Genomic DNA, 23,168 nt, shown 5'->3' with positions numbered 1-23,168 from the left:
ACACAGGCAGAGGGAGAAGCAGGCTCCATGCACCGGGAGCCCGATGTGGGATTCGATCCCGGGTCTCCAGGATCGCGCCCTGGGCCAAAGGCAGGCACCAAACCGCTGCGCCACCCAGGGATCCCTTTTTTTTTTTTTTTTTTTTTTATTATTACTTATTTATGATAGTCACAGAGAGAGAGAGAGAGAGAGAGAGAGAGAGAGGCAGAGACACAGGCAGAGGGAGAAGCAGGCTCCATGTGCCGAGAGCCTGATGTGGGATTCGATCCCGGGTCTCCAGGATCGCGCCCTGGGCCAAAGGCAGGCGCCGAACCGCTGCACCACCCAGGGATCCCTTTTTTTTTTTTTTTTTTTAAAGATTTATTTATTTTACAGAGGGAGAGGAGAATGTGAGGGACAGAGGGAGAGGGAGACTCTCCAGCAGCTCCCTCCTGAGCACGGAGCCCACTGTGGAGCTCGACCCCTCAACCCTGAGATCATGACCTGAGCCAAAATCCAGAGTCGGCCACTTAACCGACTGAGCCACACAGGTGGCCCACATTTTCCATTTTCTAAGGAGAATAGTTTTAGCCATTGGAAATAAGGCCAATTAGTAAAACTAAAACAAAAACTCAGAATTATCAAAATGTCTACCTTGGTAAAGATGTTTGAAATACTGCTTATAATTATTCCAAATCCTCAAATAAAACTTGACTATATTAAACCATAACTCTTTTAGGAGCCCGGGAAAATTTACATAAAAATATGATGCTTCGGGATCCCTGGGTGGCGCAGCGGTTTGGCGCCTGCCTTTGGCCCAGGGCGCGATCCTGGAGACCCGGGATCGAATCCCACATCGGGCTCCCGGTGCATGGAGCCTGCTTCTCCCTCCGCCTGTGTCTCTGCCTCTCTCTCTCTCTCTGTGACTATCATAAATAAATAAAAAAATTAAAAAAAAAAAATTAAAAAAAAAATATGATGCTTCAAAACCAGCTCTTTGAAAGAAGAGACTAGATCATTTTATCTTTAGATCCTAAGTAGTTAATACAAAGCTTCAATATCAAATGAATATTTGCCATTTTTGTGTGGTCTTGCAGATTTGATGATCAGGTCTTTGTTTTACAGCTTTTGGCTGATGCCATCATTTATGCTCAAAAAAATCGTTCTCGGAAACTTTTCATCTGGCCCAGTGGACCCTATGATGGCTGATGCTATTGATTTTATGGTGGACAGGGTAAGGATTTTGGCATTAGAATGGGGACACTTTGTACTCGGAATCTCCATGTCTCCCTAGTTCTTGATGATAGATCTGTCTCGTTGAGTATGTTAGAGATGTTTGTTAAGCAGTCTTCCATATTTACTTTAATATACCCAACAGATGTTACTGCTGGGAAGTAATTCATCAGAATCACTTGGGAGGAGCTTTTAAAAATACAGATTCCATGGGCACCTGGCTGGCTCAGTTCGTGGAACGTGTGACTCTTGATCTCAGGATCGTGAGTTCAAGCCCCATGTTGGGCATGGAACCTACTTCAAAAAAAAAAAAAAAAAAAATACAGATTCCAAGGCCTCGCCAGCCCACTGAACTGGAATCCATGGGCATAGGGTCTGGAAATTTGCATTTTTACTCTCTTCTCCCTCTCCTTCTCCCCCACAAGGGGAGCCCAAAGTAGCAGGTCTACAGACTTGCATTTAGGGGCTATGGGGCTAGATGATTTTTCTGAGATCTCTTCCAGCTCCAAAATCTTGTAAAAGTGTTTATCTGTCACTTTGGGGCTTTGGGAAGTGGCCTGCTACCCACGGTTACCCGGTTGCAGAGGCAGTTCAGGGTGAGGGGTATGTAATGCTAGGTTCCCAGAATAGAACACCACCAGCTGGGAGGCCCAGTGCATGGTCTCTCAGATACATTGTATTTCCTCACTGGTGACCCGGCCCACCACACATGATGGCACCTTTATAAGTGCAGGTATTATCTGTGGATTTAATATAACATGAGGAACAAAATTAATTCAAAAACTTTGCCTGTGTTTCTTCCTGCAGCTGGAAAGTTTGGGTCAGAGTGAACTGGCTTCAAGACTTACCCTGAATTGTCAAAATTCTTATGTGGAACCTCATAAGATTCGAGACATCCCTGTGACCATTATGGATGTAAGCTTCCTTTTAAAAAAATAGATGCTTTAGCTTTATAAATGTATATATCAAGAGCTTCCTCATAATTGTTTTATAATTTTTCAGTGTGCCTCTTTAAATGCTGCCTTGCGTTTGTATTTTTTTTTTTTTTAACAACCACCACCACCACAGTTCTAAAACAATCAGTTTATTGCTTATCCCATATTTTCCCTGGCAGGAATAACACCATTGAAATCAGAATAAACATAAACAAACATGGTAATCCTTACCCATTTTGATGGATTTTTCTATTGTCATCACCAAATACTGCACTTTAGCTACTACACATCTGTGCAGCAAAGAAAAGTTGCCTCACAGAGGCAGAGAATCAAAAATTCCATAAAGTCTAATTAGCATGAAAGTTTGCTTCTTGTAACAAAACTTAACCATTTTAACCATATTCAAGTGTACAGTTCAGTGGAGTTAAGTACATTTATGGTGTTGTGAAACTGTCACCACCATCCATTTCCAGAACTTTGCCTCATCCCAAACTGAAAGTCTGTACCCATTAAACACTAGCTTGCCAGTCCCTCCTTCTCCCAGACCCTGGTAACCCACATTGTACTTTCTGCTCTATGTACTGACTATTCTGTGTATCTCATAGAAGTGGAATCACATAATATTTGTACTTCTGTGTCTGGCTTATTTCACTTAGCAGAATATCTTCAAAGTTTATTCATGTTATAGCATGTATTAAAGGCTGAATAACATTCTGTTGTGTGTATATACCACATTTATCCATTCACCTGTTTTTTTTTTTTTTTAAGATTTTATTTATTTATTCATGAGAGACACACAGAGAGAGAGAGAGGCAGAGACACAGGCAGAAGGAGAAGCAGGCCCCATGCAGGGAGCCCGACGTGGGACTCGATCCTGGGTCCCCAGGATCAGGCCCTGGGCCAAAGGTGGCGCTAAACCACTGAACCACCTGGGCTGCCCCTATCCGTTCACCTGTTGATGAGCATTTGGGCTTTTCTACCTTTTGGCTCTTGTGAATCATGCTACTCTGAATGTTGGTATACACATACCTGTTAGAGTACCTACTCTCACTTCTTTTGGGTCTATACCTAGAGGTGAAATTGCTGAGCCATATTGGTGATTCTGCGTTTAACTTGAGAAACCGTCATATCATCTTCTACAGAGACTACCATTTTATATTCCCACAGCAGTGTACAAGGTTTCAAGTCATCCCATATCCTCCCCAACACTTGTTATTTCCTGTTTTGTTTTGTTTTGTTTTGTTTTATAATGGCCATTCTAATGGATGCAAAGTGGTATTTCATTGTGGTTTTGGCTTATTTTTTTTAATCATATAATTATTTTGCCTCATAAGTGGATGTATTACTAAAATCAAATAACATTTTTAAGAATTGATTTTTCAGGGGCAGCCCCGGTGGGTCAGCAGTTTAGCGGCCCAGGGCAGGATCCTGGAGACCCAGGATCGAGTCCCACGTCGGGCTCCCTGCATGGAGCCTGCTTCTCCCTCTGCCTGTGTCTCTGCCTATGTCTCTACCTCTCTCTCTCATTCTCTCTCTCTCCCTCTCTCTTTCTCTTATGAATAAATAAATAAAATCTTAAAAAAAAAAAGGGATTTTTCAGGAAATTACAAGCATGTAAATTATAACTTCTAATTCTCCACTGTAATCTCTACGTTCCAACATTTACTATGACACAGAACGAGCTTTTCGGTACTCTTGGTAAAATACTTGGTCCTCATGGTACATTTGCTCTGCTTGCCCATCTTTCAAAGCTGAGCTCACCACTTGGGTATGTGGTCACTGAAAACTATATGTAAGCTTTAGCAAGTTGGAGATACTTTTTGAGTGTGTGTGCTTCATTTTAAATATTATTTTTTGAAAACTTGTTTGCGTGTGTTTAAACATAAGTTTAGGGGCACTGGGTGGCTCAGTCGGTTGAGTGTGCCTTTGGCTCAGGTCATGATCTCAGGGTCCTGGGATCCTGATCCCCCTCTCCCCCTGCTCATGCTATCTCTCTCTGTGTCTCTCAAATAAATAAAATCTTTAAGAACAAACAAACAAAAAACAGGTAAGTTTATGTGGGCATTAAAAGATGTCTAGAATCATGTACTCCAAACAGCTAACAATGGCTCCCCCAGGAAAGGATCTGGACTTTTTCTTATACTCTTCAAAAAAAATTTTTTTTTTATTTTTTTTCTGATCATATAGTACTTATGTAACTGTTTTTAAGTAATAATAAAATTTAAAAGGTTTTGGGGGGGGGGGGTCCCTGGGTGGCTCAGCGGTTTAGCACCTGCCTTCAGCCCAGGGTGTAATCCTGGAAACCCAGGATCGAGTCCCACATCGGGCTCCCTGCATGGAACCTGCTTCTCTCACTGCCTGTGTCTCTGCCTCTCTCTCTCTCTCTCTCTGTCTCTCATGAATAAATAAATAAAATCTTTAAATAAAATAAGTTTTGGGGATTTCAGTGATCTTTTTGAAATGAATTGGCATTCACTATTCTTTTAATTTAGTTAGTTAGCTATGTTTAAGGGGAAAAAATTCATGATAAGAATTTTCCCCCCAATGAATGCAAGAGGTGTTTGACAACAAAATCTGTAGCTTATGTTGGAGTTAGAAGTTACCAGACATGAGCAAGTTACCCAGGCTGGCCAGGGGTTCAGCGGTATCTCTTCACTAGAAAGCCAGAAAGAAATGCTTTGGAAGGCACTTTCCACAATGTACAAAAAACCTCCTAAAACACTGGTAGGTTACAGCTTTGTGTTTTTTTTAAAGGTATTTGACCAGAGTGCACTTTCAACTGAAGCTAAAGAAGAAATGTACAAACTGTATCCTAATGCCCGGAGGGCTCATCTTAAAACAGGGGGCAACTTCCCATACCTGTGCAGAAGTGCGGAGGTGAATCTTTATGTGCAGGTAAGTCCCAGCTTGGGAGCCAGAACACTTTGAACCCAAAGTGTATGGTTTGAAACATAAAGTTGTTTTTTTTTTTTTTTTTTGATGGTGGAATAAGAGGACTACAGAATTCTCTGTAGCAGTGAGTCATTCACTTGATAAAGGTGGTTTACATTAATAATTTATAGCAGAAGCCAAGCGGGTATATTAGAAACAGCTGAGTGACTCTGCCTACCATCTCTTTTCTAAGAACAGCAGGCCTGCATCCACACATACTGAAGTGGCCATGCCACATGATGTGACCTTGCCTCCTGGATACAGTGAATTCAATCAGAACAGGAACCTTCATTGAAGCAACTTCCTGATCCATTTTTAACACGTTAAAAAGAAACACACGCAGGAGTGCCTGGCTTGCTCAGTCGGAAGAGCATGAAACTCTTGATCTCAGGGAGTTGTGAGTTCAAGTCCCACATGGGGTGTAGAGATTACTTAAATATAACTTAACATATACACACACGTGCATGTACAAAAACTAGCAAAAGCTGCCACTTCATCTTCTACCCAAATGGATATTAAAATAGCAGTGAGAGGGCAGCCCTGGTGGCTCAGTGGTTTAGTGCCGCCTTTGGTCCAGGGCGTGATCCCGGAGACCCAGGATCAAATCCCACGTTCAGGGTCCCTGCATGGAGCCTACTCCTCCCTCTGCCTATGTCTCTGCCTCTGTCTCTCTCTGTGTCTCTCATGAATAAATAAATAAAATCTTTAAGAAAAAATAAAATAGCAGTGAGAAATTATTGCTTTGGCAGTTCGGTAGGAAGTATCAAGAGCTTCAAAAACCAGTCACATCCTTAGGTCCTGCCATCTATTTGTGGCATGGATCCTAAGGAGAAGACCCTAAATTCAAAAAAACCTGATGCCAGGAGACATTGATCATGATCTCACACAGAACAGCAGAGGATCGGGGGAGGACCTGAGTCACAGCAGCAAAGCAGGAGGGTAAACACCCACTCACAGAGTGGTGTGCCACCTTCTAAGATGTTGATGAAGAGTTTGTAGGAACTTGGAGAGACTTGTTATATATTAAATAGGGAACAAAGGGGGATCCCTGGGTGGCACAGCAGTTGGGTGCCTGCCTTTGGCCCAGGGCACGATCCTGGAGACCCAGGATCGAATCCCATGTCGGGCTTCCGGTGCGTGGAGCCTGCTTCTCCCTCTGCCTATGTCTCTGCCTCTCTCTCTCTCTCTCTGTGTGACTATCATAAATAAATTTATAAATAAATAAATAAATAAATAAATAAATAAATAAATAAATAAGGAACAAAGATCCCACATTGTGGTTTTTCAAAATACTTTTCTATGTTTTCCAGTTTTTCTCTAATTACATTATAATTTTAGAACTATAAACATTTATATGCTAGGGCACCTGGGTGGCTCAGTCGGTTGGGTGTCTGCCTTTGGCTCTGGTTGTGATCTCGGGATCCTGGGATCAAGCCCCATGTTGGAGCTCCCTGCTCAGGGGGTGTCTGCTTCCCCCTCTCCCTCTCATCTCTGCGCTCTCTCGCTCTCTCAAATAAATAAATAAAACCTTTTTAAAAAAGCATTTATGTGTTACTGTGGCATTTAAAATAATGATTCTGTGTTTCTACAGATCCATTTGCTACAATTCCATGGAACCAAATATGCGGCCATCGACCCGTCGATGGTCAGTGCTGAGGAACTAGAGGTGCAGAAAGGCAGCCTGAGCATCAGTCAGGAGGAGCAGTAGCTCTGTTGCCGCCTGTTGATGATGAGTGATCCAGAGAGTTCTTGTACAATCAGCTGCGTCAGCACCCGCCAGGCAGGCTCTGTTCAGTTGTCAGGCTCGCCAGTCATCACTGTGTTTGGAAGCAGGACTGATTGTCATCTTTGTGACAGGCGGCAGCTCTTCTAAGCCAGTGTGACTGTTCCCTCTGCATTTTTTTTTTTTTTTTTTTTTTTAGCTTTTGAATTTGAGGAAGTACTTTTGAAGACTCTCACTTTCAGAATTGTGAAAATTTTGCTACCAAAAGTCTTCTCACCACTGTGTTCTTAAGAGAATGTTGATTTTTGAGGTTTGGGATTTTGTGGAGTTTTTTTCTTTCCTTTCCTCTTTTCTTTCTTTTTACGATATTTGCTGTAAATGCTGCACATCCAGATTGTGTATCAGAAGGACATTGGTTATTTTTATGCTTTCTTGGTTATAACCGTTATCAAGTGCCAACGCTGCTGTCACCCCACCGTTTGCTCTCCTACAAAATCAGCTACTTCTAATTTCCAGTTAAGCAGATCATTTTATCTGTTGTCTTTCTAGCCATTACAGTCATTTGGAATAAAAATTCAATTTCAGTGGGTGGTTTTGGTGATTATTGTAGCTGCCCAACTGGACTGCATAGACATAGGACTTTCTGCAAAGCAGGCCATGGGGTCATTGGCTAATTCTTGGTGACATCAGGTAAGTGACTTACTCTCACTAAAGTGCAGTTTGCTCATTGTAAAGTAACAATAGCTCTCATTTATTGAGCTGTTAGTATGTGCCAAGTACTTTTCATACCTTCTTGTCTTCCCCTAGTGGGAATGTCTCTTAAATCTCTTTTAAACTGTAAATTCCTATTTTTTTCTTGCCATGAATTTGTTGAAGAAACAGGCTCATCTGCCCTGTAGAATTCCCCCACAGTCTCGATTTGGCTGATTGCAGCCTCACAGTGTCCTTTAACTTGTTTCTATGTCCCTGGTATTTCCCATGAACTGGTGGTTACATCTAGAGGGTCAGTTTCACATTCAGCCTTTTGGGCAGGAATACTTCATAGGCGAAGCTGTGTGCTTCCCATTATGTCACTGGGGGAGGCCCAGAACATCTTGTCCCTAAGTTGTGAAGATTGCTCAGTAGATTCAGACGTTGTCAGCCAGATCCAGTCAGTCATTGGGGAATTCCACTGATGGTTTGCCTGCCACTGCTCATCACTGCACAGATGCACTATGTCATTAGAGGATGCAGAGCAGTAACAATAACTCTAATTTTTATTAACTAGAGTTCTTGGATTTAAGAATCTATTCTTAAATATAATAAGAATAACTCTATTAACTAGAGTTCTCGGATTTAAGAATCTTCCCCTCATCAGCTATTTGGTTTCACTGGGGTACAATTTAGACCAGAAAAATCAGCATCGATGCTTCTTTCCCTTTAAGTTTTCAGAACTTTGAGTTAACCATACTATTTACAGTTTCATGCCCACCACAACCCTGGTTAGGCTGATATTACAGGTGAGGTCATGGAAACAGGGACAAGAGATTTGTTCAGCATCACACAGGGAGGGGTGGAGCTGGCATGGCAACTTGGGCCTGACCATCCCTAAAACCAGTGATCTTTCCATGTAGGTTAGTGTGTGCTCTACCTTGTGACTTTAGAACAGTCTGGAGTTATGGAAATACCTGGTAAGCCATGAAGGTAGAGCTTTAATGTTTTTAACTGTTCGCATCTGAGGTTCCTTCCCAACCAATAGGAAACTCCTGTGGGCAGGGCCAGGCTGCACATGGTCAGCAGCCCCTTCCTTACCTGGTACAGCAGTGAACTGTGGGACTACCCTCTGCTTTCTTTTCAAATTCTCCCTGAGTGAGCCACTTCCTCCGACAGCTTCAACCACTCCCTGGCTCTAGGACCTGATGACTGCCATTGCCAAACCCAACTGATTCTGAGATGGCCTTGAATGCCTAATGGGCCCATCAGGCCAGCCTTCTACAGGCACACCCATGTCCCCACTGCCCAAACCTGCTCCTTCTCTCTTAGACCCGTCCTCCCCATTCCCAGCACCACTGTGCCTCCAGATTCCCCAGCTAGAAACCCAGCCACCCCCATCTCCAGGTCTCAGGCTGGAGCTAGATGCCAAGATGAAACTTCGAGATGAGCCAGGTGGTTACTGAGGATCACAGGAAAGAGGTGTGGAAGTAAGCAGGGTTGGGCAGGGGAGAAGCTGAGCTGTGACAGGCTGACCAAGCACTGGTGGACCACGTAGGAGGCTCTGGAGCTACGAGTGTCCGTTGGAATCGTCTCATCAGGGGCTGAAATAGCCAGGCCCTCCTGCCCCTCCAGCTCATCTCTCCTCTTCCTCCCATGCTTCCTGTGTTCCAACCATACCATTGCGCAAGGAGATACAGCTCCGCACCGCTGTGCCATTGCAGAGACTGCTTTTTGCTTGCAATGTGCTTTGCCCACTTCTGTCTTCTCTGAGAGCTTCTCAGACCTTCCTCCCCTTCCTCCTTCCCTTCCCCAAGGAAGAACAAATCCCACAGTTCTCCCTACACACACATAGCACCAACCACATGACAGTGCCTCACTGGGGTCCCAGCTCCTCCACCCGCCAACATCACAAACTTCCAGAGGGCAGGAACTGTGGCCACTCCACACTATACCTCAGCTCCCAGCAGACTGCCTGGCACGGAAGACAGTAAATATTGACTGGCAGTGGTGAGCCAAGTGGCGTGGTTACACAATCCACAACAGCTTGTCTGGCTTGAAATTTTGCCATACGTCTCCCAAACAAAAGGAATACGGAATGTGAAAGCTGTATTTCAACATTTCAATTTTATTTAAGAACTTGTTTTTGTCTCAAAAAATACAAAATTCATTCCACAGAATTCATCCAAATAAATGGTCTAAGTCCTGTGAGATACAAAATACATTTCCTAAATGGAATAAATGCAAGAGAAGACTCTTCCCCCCTCAACAAAGCACATGCTGGGGCGCCTGGGTGGTTCAGTCAGTTGAGTGACTCTTGATCTCAGCACAGGTCTTAATCTCAGGGCCGTGAGTTCAAGCCCCACACTGGGTGTGGAGCCTACTTAAGAAAACAACAACAAAAACCCAAAACCATAGCACATGCAGAGGAAGGACATGGAGGTTCGTGTGCCACCCCTGGGGGTCTGAATCTGGCTGTGAACTCTGAGGCCTCAGGCCTACAGGTTACTGCCTGTAAAATAGGTTGGTTCCAAAGCCTCTTTTTCTTTCTTTTCATAAGCTTTAAGTGGTGTTTTTTTTTTAAAGATTATTAATAGGAACAGTTTAAAAAAAAAAAACCCTGAGCAGGTTCCCATGCACCCCTCTGCACAACATAGTTTCTGCTCTATTTCTTTGCACTAGTGTTAGTATAGTAGCATTTGCAGGTTTATCTGTAGAATAAATACCTCCTGGTGGGATTGCTGGGTCAAAGGGGAAGTGCATTTGTACTTTTGGCAGATAGAATGCCAGCCGCCTTTCAGAGGACAGTACCACTGTGTGTGAGCTCCCACCATGCATAGGTGATGGCTGCAGCCCCTCTCAGCTCTAATGTCTTTTATGGTCTCCCTCCCTCCCAGGACTCAGGCCCAGCGAGTAACTCTGTGGGGAGTTTTTCCTAAGACGTGGGCTCCTAGAGTGGCCACAGCAAGCTGTGCCACACGCGCGAGAGCTCAAATTAGAAAGAGCTCCCAGGGCAGCCTGGGTGGTTCAGCCTTCCGCCCAGGGCCTGACCCGGGAGACCCAGGATCGAGTCCCACATCGGGCTCCCTGCATGGGGCCTGCTTCTCCCTCTGCCTGTGTCTCTGCCTCTCTCTCTCTGGATCTCTCGTGAATAAAAATAAAAATAAATTTAAAACACTTAAAAAAAAAAAAAAAAGATTTCAGGCAGAACTTGCAGGCTATCCTGCATAGATATTCTCCACATCTGTGACACCATGGTGAGGCATCCAGAGTCACATTTTCCACACTCTTCCTGGGGCAGCCAAGCCACCTGTGCTTCACTGGCACCTAAAAGCAAAGCTCCAGACCAGCTGTGCCACCCAATATGACTGCCACTTGCTACAGACGCCTATTTAAACTTCCAAAAATTAAAATTAAACTAAAAATTCAGTTCCTCCATCCCAGTAGCCACATCTCAAGTACCCAGTAGCCACAGGTGGCTAGAGGTAAACAAGGACAGCACAGATCTGGGTCACCACAGAAAGTTCTGTCAGATGGTGCAGCTCTGGACAGGTGACCCTTTGTGTGAGGCTATTTAAAACTAAGAATGACAACTAAATGCAAGGTGTGATCCTGGACTGGATCCTGGTCCAGAAAAAGGACTTGAATGGCTCAACTGGCAAAATCGGAATAAGGTCTGAAGAGGAGTTAGTAGTATGGTTGGTATCAGTGTTAACTTCCTGGTTTTGAAAATTTTGCTGTATTATGTAAGACATTAGTACTTGGGGAAGCTGTATCGTGAAGCATATTCAGAAATTCTCTGTACTGGTTCTGCAGTGTTTTTTGGAAGTCTGAAACGATTTCAAAATAAAATTTTAAAATTAAAAAATTCTAAAAATAAATAAAAATAAAAAAATTCTAAAACAAGAGGAAAAAAAAAGAGTGTGTGCCTCCCAGAACCATCACGGTGTACAAATATGCTTGGGAACAGAACAGCTATGGAGTAAGCACAGCATTCATTAAAAGCCAGTGAATGAGGGAAGGGCGACCCACTTTGTAAGGGACAGTTGGAGCCCTTTTGCCAGGTTGGGGAGACAGGAAGGCAGGGTTTGGCACCTGACCTCAATAGCTGATTAGCTGCTTCTCCGTCCTGAGCCTCAGTGTCCTCTCTAAAAAGGTGCCACTTGCATCTCAGGGGACTGCTGTGAGGCTCCAAGAGCTGTAAAGGACCCTTCCTGTGGGAAGAGGTTACCTGCAGAACCCGAACCGGCCCCTGGACCAACCCTGGAAATGAGATTACAAGCAGTGCCTGCTACTCTGGCACGACTGCCTGCTTTAATACAAGCAGCTGGAGGTCTGTTAACAGTGATTTTTTTTTTTAAGCCCTTAAATGGTGGTCCTCTTCTGCTCAGTGGCGCCCATTCTGAGGCCCCATGCCTCTGGAGGTCTGGCCTCTCCAGTTACATGGCCATGCATCTGCTGGGGGCACTTGGGTCAGCATTTGCTTTCTTCCTGACGCTTTCTGCAAAAGAGAAGAATCCTATTGCTTCATGTTGCCTAAGCTCTTCCTCGCAGGGCTGGTTTTATGTTTTAATTGCCTGCCTCTGTTTGTGTTAAGATAGAGCAATAATTTCTCCAGTTTTCTGTTAAAGGCCAAAGAATGGAAGCGAATAAAGTTTTACTGATTTTTGAAAAAAAAAAAAAAAAAAAAGAGCAATAATATTTCAGAACATTTCAGAAGAAGACGGTCGTCCCTAATTCCTCCATCCTGAAATGACTGTTTTCCCACCTTGCCTGCAGCAGCGGTGACTTTACCCACCACACAGGCAGCTTTCCCTTCTCCCCTCTATACCATGCTACCCATGTTTTCACTGTTGGTGCCCGACACAGTCGTCGTTACTACTGCTGACGGCTTAACATCCTGTCCTGTGGTTGCCCCCAGAATGCACCAGGCCAAGGCACATTACTACAGTATTTAAGGTTCTTTCATTATGAGCTGATTTTATGTTTAATGAGGGATCAGTCGTGAACCTTTTATCTCACTTGCCTGATGATTCCACAGGGTGCTCAGAATCTCAAACCAGGCTTTTGGGATTGACAGACTCAAAAGATGGTGATGGCCTCAGAAATATTTGACCAGATCGACCTGGTTCAACCCCTATCAAGCCAGTTCTGGACCATACGTCTTACTGTTTGTGGAAAAGAAGCCTGCAGGCTGTTCCAGCCTTATTCCAAACTAGAAAAAAAAAAAAAATCAAAGTACAGAGGACCTGAGAGGAAGAGGTGATAGCATCAGTGGCTTTGCGGCTGTGAAAGTTGCAGGCGTCAACTGCGCCAACCCCCTCGTGGCACAGATGGGGAAATGGGGCCAGGAGGCACTGGTTTGTCCAGGGCTCTCCCTGAATTCCAGTAGACAAGGCTAGGCCCAGGAGTGTGGAAGGCTCGGAGCCAGCACCACAGCCCTGTGCTCTCAGCAGACCTCCGGGGGGCTCTGTCGCATTGTAGGGGGGCCATACAGCTCCAAACAGAGGACACTTACCAGCCAGGTCCCTCCTGTCAATGGCCACGAGGCCCTCAAACAGCGCTTTGCTGGGGTTCTCACTGGCTGCGGCCACGCCATGCAGCCAGATGAGCAGCATCCGGTGGCCGTGCTCCTGGTAGCTCTTGGTGCCTGAGGACCACGAGGGGAGAAAGAGAAGGAGCCTGCTGGGCCCACCCTGGCAGAGCCAGCTCTAAGCAAGTATCTGTGCTGTCCTGCACCACCTCCTGCACATGCCCAGGTGGGAAAGTGCTCACTGGAACCCCCTGGGACACCTTAGGGAAAGCACAGACACCTGGGTCCCATTCCCCTCAGACCTCCTTGGGTCTGGGTACAGCCTGGGCACTGAGTGGTGTTAAGGCTTCCCAGGTGATTCCAATATACAGCCACGTTTGAAAATAACTGTGTCTGAGGAGAAGGGTTAACTTGGTCCCACACCCTGTGACCAGATCTGCTCTCCCTGCCGGCACAGCCAGCAGGGCCAGGTCAGCCCGCGCACTGGGTCCTGGGACTTTCTGGCCTCCTCTGGGCCCTCAGCACACACTTTCTCATGATGCTGCCCTTGGCATAGAGCTTTCATTTGGGCCATTTATTCACTATCCCTTGCCCCCAGCCCATAATGTCCCCGTGCTCTTTTACATTTCTGAAAGTTCTTACCTGTCACAAAGGTTGCATTTGGATATCCTGCTCTATCGCACTAATTGGTATGCAGATTTTTTTTTTTTTTTATGATAGTCAGAGATAGAGAGAGAGAGGCAGAGACATAGGCAGAGGGAGAAGCAGGCTCCATGCACCGGAAGCCCGACGTGGGATTCGATCCCAGGTCTCCAGGATCGTGCCCTGGGCCAAAGGCAGGCACTAAACCGCTGCGCCACCCAGGGATCCCTGGTATGCAGATTTTTGTCAGGTGTCTCTCTTTGCCAATTATCTGAGCTTTGTAAAGGGTTGAGTCTGGTTGGATTGGATCCTCTTCATTTTTCCCCCCAGAATATTCATTTAAGTATTCCCTTTTTGGGGCGCCTGGGTTGGTTGGTTAAGCATCTGCCTTCAGCTTGGGTCATGGTCCTGGGGTCTTGAGATCAAGACCCTGTCAGACTCCCTGTTCAGTGGAGAGTCTGCTTCCCCCTCTCCCTTTACCCCCCACCCTCAACTCATGCTGTCTTGTGCTCTCTCACATACATGCTCACTCTCAAGTGAATATATAAAATTTTTAAAAAATTAAACATTCTTTCAAGTGAACTCTAGAATCCTTTAGTCAAGTTTCAAAAACCTATTTTTGATTAAACCCAAATCAGGGACACCTGGGTGGCTCAGTCAGTTAAGCATCTAACTCTTGGTGTCAGTTCAGGTCATGATCTCAGGGCCATGATCTTAGGGTTGTAGGATCAAGCACCACGTAGGGCTCTGAGCTCAGTGCGGAGTCTGCTTGGGATTCTCTCTCCCTCTCCTTGCCATTTGCTCTAAAATAAGTTAATCCTTAAAAAAAAAAAAAATCAAATTTGGAGCACCTGGGTGGCTCAGTGGGTTGAGCATCAGTCTTCACTTGGGTCATGACCCTCGAGTCCCAGGATGGAGCACCACGTTGGGCTCCCTAAGTGGGGAGTCTGCTTCTTTCCCTCAGCCCCTCCTCCTGCTTATGCTCTGTTTCTCAAAAGCTTTTTAAAAATCAAAATTTCAATCTAGTTTGGGAAAAAAATCAATGTCTACCTGATACTTTTTCTAGCCAGGAATATAGAATATCTTTCCACCCACATAAGTCTTTTTTTATAGTTGAACTAATTTTTATTGTTTTACTCAGATGCCATTCATATTTTTCATGTTTTTAAAAACACTATTCTAAGAAACACTTTCTAAAACATTCATAAAAACATGAATATGTTTTTAGAAACACTATTCCAAATGGAATATCTTTTCAAAAATACCTCTGTATATTTTCCCCACTTATTGATGGTACATAGGAATACCATGGTGTCTGTATATTTTATCATATTTAGCCTTTTCACTGAATTATTTCTATTTCTTTTAAAGATTTTATGTATTTATTCATGAGAGACACAGAGAGAGGCAGAAACATAGAGGGATAAGCAGACTCCTCGAGGGGAGCCTGATGTGGGACTCGAACCTGGGATTCTGGGATCACAACCTGAGCCGAAGGCAGACGCTCAACTGCTGTGCCATGCAGGTGTCCCTATTCTAAGTTTTTCAGTTGATTCTTCTGGACTTCCTAGGTAGAGGATTATAGCATCTGAAGCTAATAAATCTCTCTTCCTTTTCAATATTTACAGTCCTTATTTCTGTTTGTTTTCTGCCTTAGTAACAGGGCCAACATTTCTTTTTTATTTTATCTGAGAGGAGAAAGAGTGAGCATGAGACAGGGGGAGAGGGAGAAGCAGACTCCCCACTGAGCAGGAAGCTGGATGCAGACATGGGGCTCCATCCCAAGACCTGAGATCACTACCCAAGCCCAAGGCAGACGCTTAACTGCTTAACCCACTGAGCCACCCAGCTGCCCTAGGCCAACATTTCCAAGCAGATATTAAATAATGGTGGCAACTGCTGGTCTCCTCCTTTTTATAGGGAGTACCTTTAGTTTGGTGTATGAATGATGGGTATCAGCTTGGGCTAATTCATGAAGAACATGAAGGTCACAGGTCAATGGGGAGGGAGAGGCAGAGAGCACAGCCTGAGCAAAGGCCTGGAAAGACAGGCGCACAGGATGTTGGGGGTGGCATGTGGCTGGCTGTGGCTGGGCTGTGGGTTGCACTGGCTTCTCTCCTAGATACACAGAAAACCCAATACACAGGTGCCCCCACCCCTCCACCCACTGGTTGCTCTGAGGTTGTGGCGGGGGGGGAGCAGGCCAGTACCTGTCCACTGCTGCTCGATGGCGTGGACATGGGCGTCGGTGAACTCCCAGCAATACGCGAGCTTCTTCCATTCATGAGGCCGCAGGTCCCTGGAGGCCAGTCGCCACAGAACAGAGTGGAAATGCTGCCTTTCCTGCCGATGATCCTGCTTAAATGTCAAGTTCTTCCCAGAGGGCTCCCTGTGCAAGGGGTGATCCTGTGGAGCAGATCCCAGAAGCCCGGCTGCCACCTGGGGGACATCCCTGCCAGGCTCCAGCGGCACCACAGGCCTGGGGTTTGGGGTCTGTTACTTTGATTTCTCACTCTGTGCCTTGCTTTGAATTCTGGAACCCCAGCTGCTCATACTGTTCCTCCATCCAGAATTCCTTCTCTCACCTGCCTGTCCCTTAACCGCATTGCCACAGTCAAAAGATCACCCACATGCCACCTCTTCCAAGAAGCCTTCCCAATTCCTCTTCTTGGGGCACAAGAGCCAGCAGAAGGACTCAGAGGCTTTGGCTAACACCAGTCAAGGCCAGGATCAGGCATTAACTAGATTTGCTGAATCCCAACGAGGAGAAGGGCGAGGTTACAGGATTCTTTCTCTGCAAAGCAGGTAATATAATGGGAAGTTACAAAGGAATTCTGTGGTAGCATAAGTTAAACCCACAAAAGCCTAAGTAAGCTCCTTTTCAGGATGTGAATACAAAGTTCTGGTTGTTAAAAAAGCCCAGGTGAGTCCTGGCGTCTGCAGCTGCAAATCTTAACCTCCTGGTCAACAGTGTCTGGCCAGGCACCTGGGACGTAATGACCAAGGAGACTGGCTCTCACCTGGGGAGGTTCCCAGCTGCAGCTGTACAGTGGGATCATCTGGGAGCTTTAAGAACTTCAGGTGCAAAAAAGAAAAAAAAAAAAAAAAAAACTTCTCAGATGTTTGGGGTGTCTGGTTGGCTCAGTCAGTAGGTAGCACATGCAACTCTTGAGGTGTGTGAGTTTAAGCCCCAAGCTAGGTATAGAGATTAATTTAGAATAAAAAAAATTTTTTTATATTATTTATTTGACATAGAAAGCACAAGCAGGGTGAGCTGCAGAAGCAAGAGGAGAAGCAGGCTCCCCACTGAACAGGGAGCTCCATGCAGGGCTCCATCCCAGGACCCTGAGATCATGACCTGAGCTGAAGGCAGAAGCTTAGCTGACAAAGCCACCCAGGAGCCCCAAAAGTACGATCTTTAAAACAAAACAAGCTACCAAAGCTTTGGTCCCTACACCAGAGATTCTGATTAAATTAGCCTGGGGGTGGGAGGGAGATCGGTCATTCTAACTGCCCCACTGTCTAAGCGTTGAGAATTTTTAAAGTCTAAAGTGTTAGAATTAAGCACAGAGATGAAACCGTTCATAAAACCCTTGGTATTAATATCTTGGGGTTACATTTAGGAGCTATCTGTTGTATGCAAAGGGGCTGTAATGTTTCTGAGAACCCAGCATATCCGTTAAAAAGAATATCTTATAATTCCTATTGAAATTTGTTAATTGATTTTGAAATAGTGATTTTTTTGAGAGGTTTACTAAACTTGTAAGCAATATTGGAATGTTTAAGATATTTAAGATTGAATTTATAGGTTTAATTTACTGGATTTACAAGGATAATTTAAGAATTTACGGGGGTGCCTGGGTGGCTCAGTTGGTTAAGCATCCAACTCTTGCTTTGGGCTCAGGTGATGATCTTAGGGTTGTGGCACTGAGCCCCATGGACTGCCTGGAATTCTCTTCATCTCCTTCTGCCCCCACCTCCCTCTCTTAAAAAAAAGAAAAAAAGAACATAGGAAGCATTCAAAGTGCTTTTAAAAAATCTATTAAATTTAATCATTAGTTTAAAATGTTTAAGATTAATAAATAAAATAAAATGTTTAAGATTTTAAAGGGATCCCTGGATGGCTCAGCAGTTTAGAGCCAGTTTATTTTTGCTTAAATAAAATCTTTAAGCAAAAATAAAATTGAGTCTTGATTTAAAAAATCCAAGTCCATGGGATCCCTGGGTGGCGCAGCGGTTTGGCGCCTGCCTTTGGCCCAGGGCGCGATCCTGGAGATCCGGGATCGAATCCCACGTCGGGCTCCCGGTGCATGGAGCCTGCTTCTCCCTCTGCCTGTGTCTCTGCCTCTCTCTCTCTCACTGTGTGCCTATCATAAATAAATAAAAATTTAAAAAAAAAAAAAAGAGTCACTTAGGGCGGGAGATCCCTGGGTGTCTCATCCGTAAAAAAAAAATAAAATAAAATAAATAAAAAATAAAATAAAAATAAAAAAAATAAAAAATCCAAGTCCAGGGCAGCCCTGGTGGCTCAGTGGTTTAGCGCCGCCTTCAGCCCAGGGCCTGATCCTGGAGACCCGGGATTGAGTCTCATGTTGGGGTCCCTGCATGGAGCCTGCTTCTCCCTTTGCCTGTGTCTCTGCTTCTCTCTCTGTGTCTCTCATGAATAAGTAAATAAAATCTTTAAAAAAATAAAATAAAATGAATTTAAAAGTTTAAGGAAAACTGGGTTTTGTGGGGTTTTAAGATTTTATTTATTTGAGAGAGAGCATCAGCAGGGACAGAGGGAAAAGCAGACCCTCTGCTGAGGAGGGAGGGAGCCCAATGCAGGGCTCGAACCCAGGATCCTGGAATCATGACCTAAGCTGAAGCAGATACTTAACCTACTGAGCCACCCAGGTGCCCCAGAAAACTAGGTTTTAACATTTATAATAAATTAATTTTTAAAACTGAAGGAAATGCAAAAATTATTTTGTATGTATAAAAACAACCTCAAAGACATAAAAAAACTCCCCACCCGACCCCCATTTGCTGACCACTGGAACAGCATGGCCTCACATCTGCTACTCTTCTTCCCCAATTCCTCGGCAAAAATCACTAATCAATCCCAGCACACTTTCCTTCTGGCCTCTGAAAGTTGCCCGTATACAGCATCCCAAGCAGCAATTCCAGTCACCTGGAGATGGCAGTGAGCTGAAACCAACTTGCCACCTCTTTATTCATGCACGCAGGCGTGGGCCCATGCCTCCATCAAGCAGGAGCTACAAGAGCATCCAGAACTGTCTCCACACAGACAGGACCTCGCTCTACCTGGTCTCAGTGCTCACTTGTCTCCAGATGCTCACAGACAACCCTAGTGGCAGGTGAGGCAGGGATTATCACCTCCTCGGACACTGAGGGGGTCCCTGAATTGGTCAGGGCCGGGGTTCAAGGCCACTCCCTCTGCAACATGGAGGGACCACGTGCAAGGTCTCAGTACCTTCTCCTGCTTGTAGAGGCGATCAGCTTTTATGATCATGTCCACCAGGCTGGTGTGGTTGCTGCGAGCGGCCACGGCCAGGGCAGTTTTCCCTTGCTGCAAGTAAGAGGGGAGGCCAGGGTTGCCACCGGACAGGTGTAGGGTGGCCTCTAGCATCGGCTGCAAACGTTCCTGCCCAAAGAAAGCGGTTTCTGGCAGTCTACACTGAAGAGCAGAAAAGTTTCCTGGGCATGACAAGGGGCGTAGAAGGCACAGGTAGAGTGAGGCCATGAGGGGCAGCCCGGGTGGCCCAGGGGTTTAGTGCTGCCTTCAGCCCAGGGCCTGATCCTGGAGACCCAGGATCAAGTCCCACGTCGGGCTCCCTGTGTGGAGCCTGCTTCTCCCTCTGCCTGTGTCTCTGCCTCTCTCTGTGTGTGTCTCTCATGAATAAATAAATAAAATCTTAAAAAAAAAAAAATGAGGCAATGATAATTCCAGCAACTGCCTCTTGTTTTTCTTTAGAATTTAGGAAGTCTTAGAGCATAACAGCCTGCTTAACTCCTCAACATCACCTGTGAAATAGGGGTCACCTGCTCTGCCTCTCAGATGAAATCAGAGCCGGGAGAAGGACTGAGCTCCTCAGGTCACGTCTGCCCGCCCCACCAGGCCCCTGGCTCCAGGCCTCGGGCACAGGGCTGGCCTCAGTCCCTGGCATGGTGCAGGGAGATGGGGGGCTCCTCTGCACACCTGGCTGGCTGCCCCCTCAGAGCAGACCCTCTAGGTCTAGCCTCAGGGCCGATTCCTGCCCCCAACTCTTCCCACACCATCCTCAGGACGCGCCACGTGTGCCAGCCCCTTCCCCTCATGAGCCTGTGATCTCCTTGGCCTTATACCAAGTCCTCAGCTGGTCTGGAACTTCTGGCCACCTGAAGGAGCAGCCACCCCAGAGGCACAAAGAGCCAGGAAGCTTCCCGATCCCTGTGCCACATGTAGGGGGCTGTGGGGTGGTGATGTGCAGCTCCTCTATTCCTTCCTCTCCCCACCAGATGACTCAAGGAGCTCAAAGTCTGAGGGGCCATGAGACCAAAGACAACCACATCCCAGTTCTGGTTGGGAGCAGAGGTACCTTATCTCTCAGGTTTAAGTTAACCCGTGCGATGAGGAGCATCTCCGCTATGTCCTGCCTGGCGTGCTCAGCAGCAAGGTGGAGGGGTGTCTGCTGCCTCTGGGGAAGAAGCCAAGGGGACAGAGGAGTAGAACAGCACGTACCAGTGGCCCAAGGCTCAAAGTCAGAACAAGTCCAAGATGGGTACACTCCTAACTAGGCTTTAAAAAGTCTCTAAGAAGTTATGGGAGAGAGTAAGCTGGATTTAGTCATAAGTCTAATACCAGAGAAAACAAAACAAAACAAAAAAAAAAACATGAAGAACACAGGAAAAAACACCACTGGCTAGCTCACTAAGTCAATCTCTGTAATGATCCTAATATATTTCTTCTAGTCTTTAATGCAGAATGCTTTTGGTTTGTTGGAAATGGCTGAACGTGGGAAGATGTTTACTGCAGTGTTACACAGACCATGGCAACAACTTGGAAACCACCAAAATGTTCAAAATAGAGGAATGGTTGATGAAATGACGTTACCTTCAACAAATATTCAAAGAGCTTTTTACAAGCTCAAAAAGTAGTTTCTCAACTATGAGCCATGCTAGGAGATGGCAGCCAAGCCCTGCCAGCCTGGGAGGATGCCCCAGGGGCTCCCTGGGGCCCAGATGGTTTCTGCAGCCACTTACATTGTCGGTGGCATCCAGGTCACTGCCAGCATCAATGAGGAGCTGGACCAAGGCAGGGAAGTTGTGCTTCACAGCCAGGTGCATAGGAGAGGCGCCCTGCTGGGGAAGGAGACACATGGATCCATCAGTGGGTCCCTCCCAGGACTGCCCAGCACAGCTTGGTAGGTTGGAAGTGGGGAGGGGTAGATAGATATAATGCTTCTAGGTTTGACCCTTCTTGCTCCTCCAGGGGCATGGGTGGCTTGAGGAATCTATAACCCCAACAGCTAAAACCCTGTAGTTTCTCTATTCTCAAGGTGGGTGGGAGCCTGAAGACCAAGTTTGAGACCTTGTTATACCAGGAACTCCTATGTGACTGCAGACAAGTCATTTCCCTTTTCTGCTACTCTTCATCTACCGGATGTTTGCTAAGGTCCCTTCTAGCAACACTTTAAAATTCTCTCAGTGAATCCACACATGAACCTAGGAAGTGTATATAGGAATGGTGTTATTAGTATTTTCATCTTAAAAACAGGAAACACTGAGACTGAGGTTCAGAAGACCTAAGTGACTTGCCTGATAGCTAATAGGAACCTTGTGTTATTGGGAGTTTCTCCCCTCAGCTCCCAGATAGGTGCCTGATGACTCTTTATCCATGAAAGGAATGAATGAAAGAGCCCGCTGGGACAAGACCAGAGACCTCACAAGTCCAACACACCTCCAAGGCCTTGCTCAAGGCTGGAAGACTCCTTCATCAATGGTCCCCTGTGACCCCTGACCACATGACAAAGTGGAGCTACTGCCACAGCATCCTTCTCACTGGATATAGTGACACATAAATAGTTAAATAGTACAAAGCCAATAAAATCAATGTTGGAAAAACATTCATATATTGAATATAGAAAGATTACAGAACTGGGCACGTGCGCATGCGCACACACGACACAAATGTCCACTACCAATGTCTATGATCCCACAACCGGGAGATCATGACCTGAGCTGAAACCAAAAGTCAGATGCTTAACCAACTGAGCTACACAAGTGCTCATAAACACTTTTAAAAATTTTTTTAAAAAAAGAAAAGATTTATTTATTTATTCATAAGAGAGAGAGAGAGAGAGAGGCAGAGACCCAGGCAGAGGAAGATCTGATCCCGGATCCCAGGATCACACCCTGAGTCGAAGGCAGATGCTCAACCACTGAGCCACCCAGGTATCCCTCTAAACACTTTTTGAAAAAAGATTTTTATTTGAGAAAGAACGAGTATGAATGGGGGGTGGGATTTGGGGGGGGGAGGCAGAGGGAGAGAGAAAAGCAGGCTCCCCGCTGAGCAGGGAGCCAGATGCAGGGCTTGATCCCAGGACCCTGGGATCATGACCTAAGCTGAAGGCAGACACTTAATCATCTGAGCCACCCTGGGAAAGATTTAAACTATACAATTATTTGTAGGCAATGTGATTGTATACCTAGACAGGTTAAAAAAGTTATTACCCCCCCAAAAAAAAACTAATAAAATTAATTAAAAGTCATATAAAACCCTAGTCAATAGCATTCCTGTTTTGCATGCCTATAAGAAATGACATATTTTTTTTAAAAAATATCCTATTTGGGCAGCCCGGGTGGCTCAGTGGTTTAGCGCCACCTTCAGCCCAGGGCCTGATCCTGGAGGCCGGGGATCAAGTCCCACATCAGGGTCCCTGCATGGAGCCTGCTTCTCCCTCTGCCTCTCTCTCTCTCTCTCTCTCTCTCTCTCTCTCTCTATCTCTGTGTGTGTGTGTGTGTGTGTGTGTGTGTATGTCTCATGAATGAATAAATAAAATCTTTAAAAAATAAAATATCCTATTCACGACAGCCAAAAATACAAAGTATCTATGAAGAGTATAATTGTTAATGGACACACCAAAGGCAAACTAAAAGCTATATAACATCACTGAGGGATATAAAAGAAGACAAAGAAATAGCAAGACTTTATGCTTCTAGGGAAAAAATATTATAAAGATGACCATTTTCTCTTATATTATTTACAAGTTTAATGTAATCCTAAACCCAAATTTCTTTGTTTTTAATTTTTTTAATCCAAATTTCAATAAATGACAAAAAGTATTCTGAAACACATCTAGAAAAAAAAATTTTAACTCAGGTAAAACTACTGTAAGACTTTCAACAGTGTCCTCAGATCGTTGCCGGATGACTATGAAATCAAAATCTGGCCAGAAAAAGGTCTGCAGTGCCAGTAATGGGCAGAGACTGAAATGGACTCAAATGCACAAGTCCGGTG

The 23,168-nt window shown here is 45.3% G+C and overlaps 2 protein-coding genes across 31 annotated transcripts in view; one reads left to right on the top strand and one right to left on the bottom strand.

Moving 5' to 3' along the window:
- SPG21 (SPG21 abhydrolase domain containing, maspardin) overlaps window positions 1-7,385 on the top strand; it is a 29,428-nt gene extending 22,043 nt beyond the window's left edge. For all 5 annotated transcript variants that reach the window (XM_072738819.1, XM_026007502.2, XM_026007463.2 and 2 more), the window contains 4 exons: window positions 1,105-1,213; window positions 2,020-2,127; window positions 4,902-5,042; window positions 6,670-7,385. In XM_072738819.1, coding sequence (XP_072594920.1) covers window positions 1,105-1,213; window positions 2,020-2,127; window positions 4,902-5,042; window positions 6,670-6,786 — 475 coding nt within the window. In that variant the 3' untranslated portion in view covers window positions 6,787-7,385. The remainder of the gene's footprint in view (window positions 1-1,104; window positions 1,214-2,019; window positions 2,128-4,901; window positions 5,043-6,669) is intronic.
- Window positions 7,386-9,599: 2,214 nt separating this feature from the next.
- ANKDD1A (ankyrin repeat and death domain containing 1A) overlaps window positions 9,600-23,168 on the bottom strand; it is a 45,490-nt gene continuing 31,921 nt past the window's right edge. For 2 of the 26 annotated variants that reach the window (XM_072738791.1, XM_072738802.1), the window contains exons 10-15: window positions 20,912-21,010; window positions 20,248-20,346; window positions 19,143-19,313; window positions 15,877-16,072; window positions 13,010-13,141; window positions 9,600-11,992 (exon numbers count right to left, since the gene is read on the bottom strand). In XM_072738791.1, the coding sequence (XP_072594892.1) occupies window positions 11,931-11,992; window positions 13,010-13,141; window positions 15,877-16,072; window positions 19,143-19,313; window positions 20,248-20,346; window positions 20,912-21,010 (759 nt within the window). In that variant the 3' untranslated portion in view covers window positions 9,600-11,930. Of the gene's footprint in view, window positions 12,011-12,517; window positions 12,707-13,009; window positions 13,142-15,876; window positions 16,073-16,279; window positions 16,461-16,686; window positions 16,742-17,691; window positions 18,034-19,142; window positions 19,314-20,247; window positions 20,347-20,911; window positions 21,011-23,168 lie in introns of those variants that run through there. The other 24 variants (XM_072738795.1, XM_072738806.1, XM_072738796.1 and 21 more) reach the window with 22 other exon arrangements.

The sequence above is a fragment of the Vulpes vulpes genome, chromosome 15, assembly GCF_048418805.1.
Source record: "Vulpes vulpes isolate BD-2025 chromosome 15, VulVul3, whole genome shotgun sequence".
In the NCBI taxonomy this organism is placed as follows: Eukaryota; Metazoa; Chordata; class Mammalia; order Carnivora; family Canidae; genus Vulpes; species Vulpes vulpes.
This window is presented reverse-complemented; position numbering and strand designations above follow the sequence as displayed.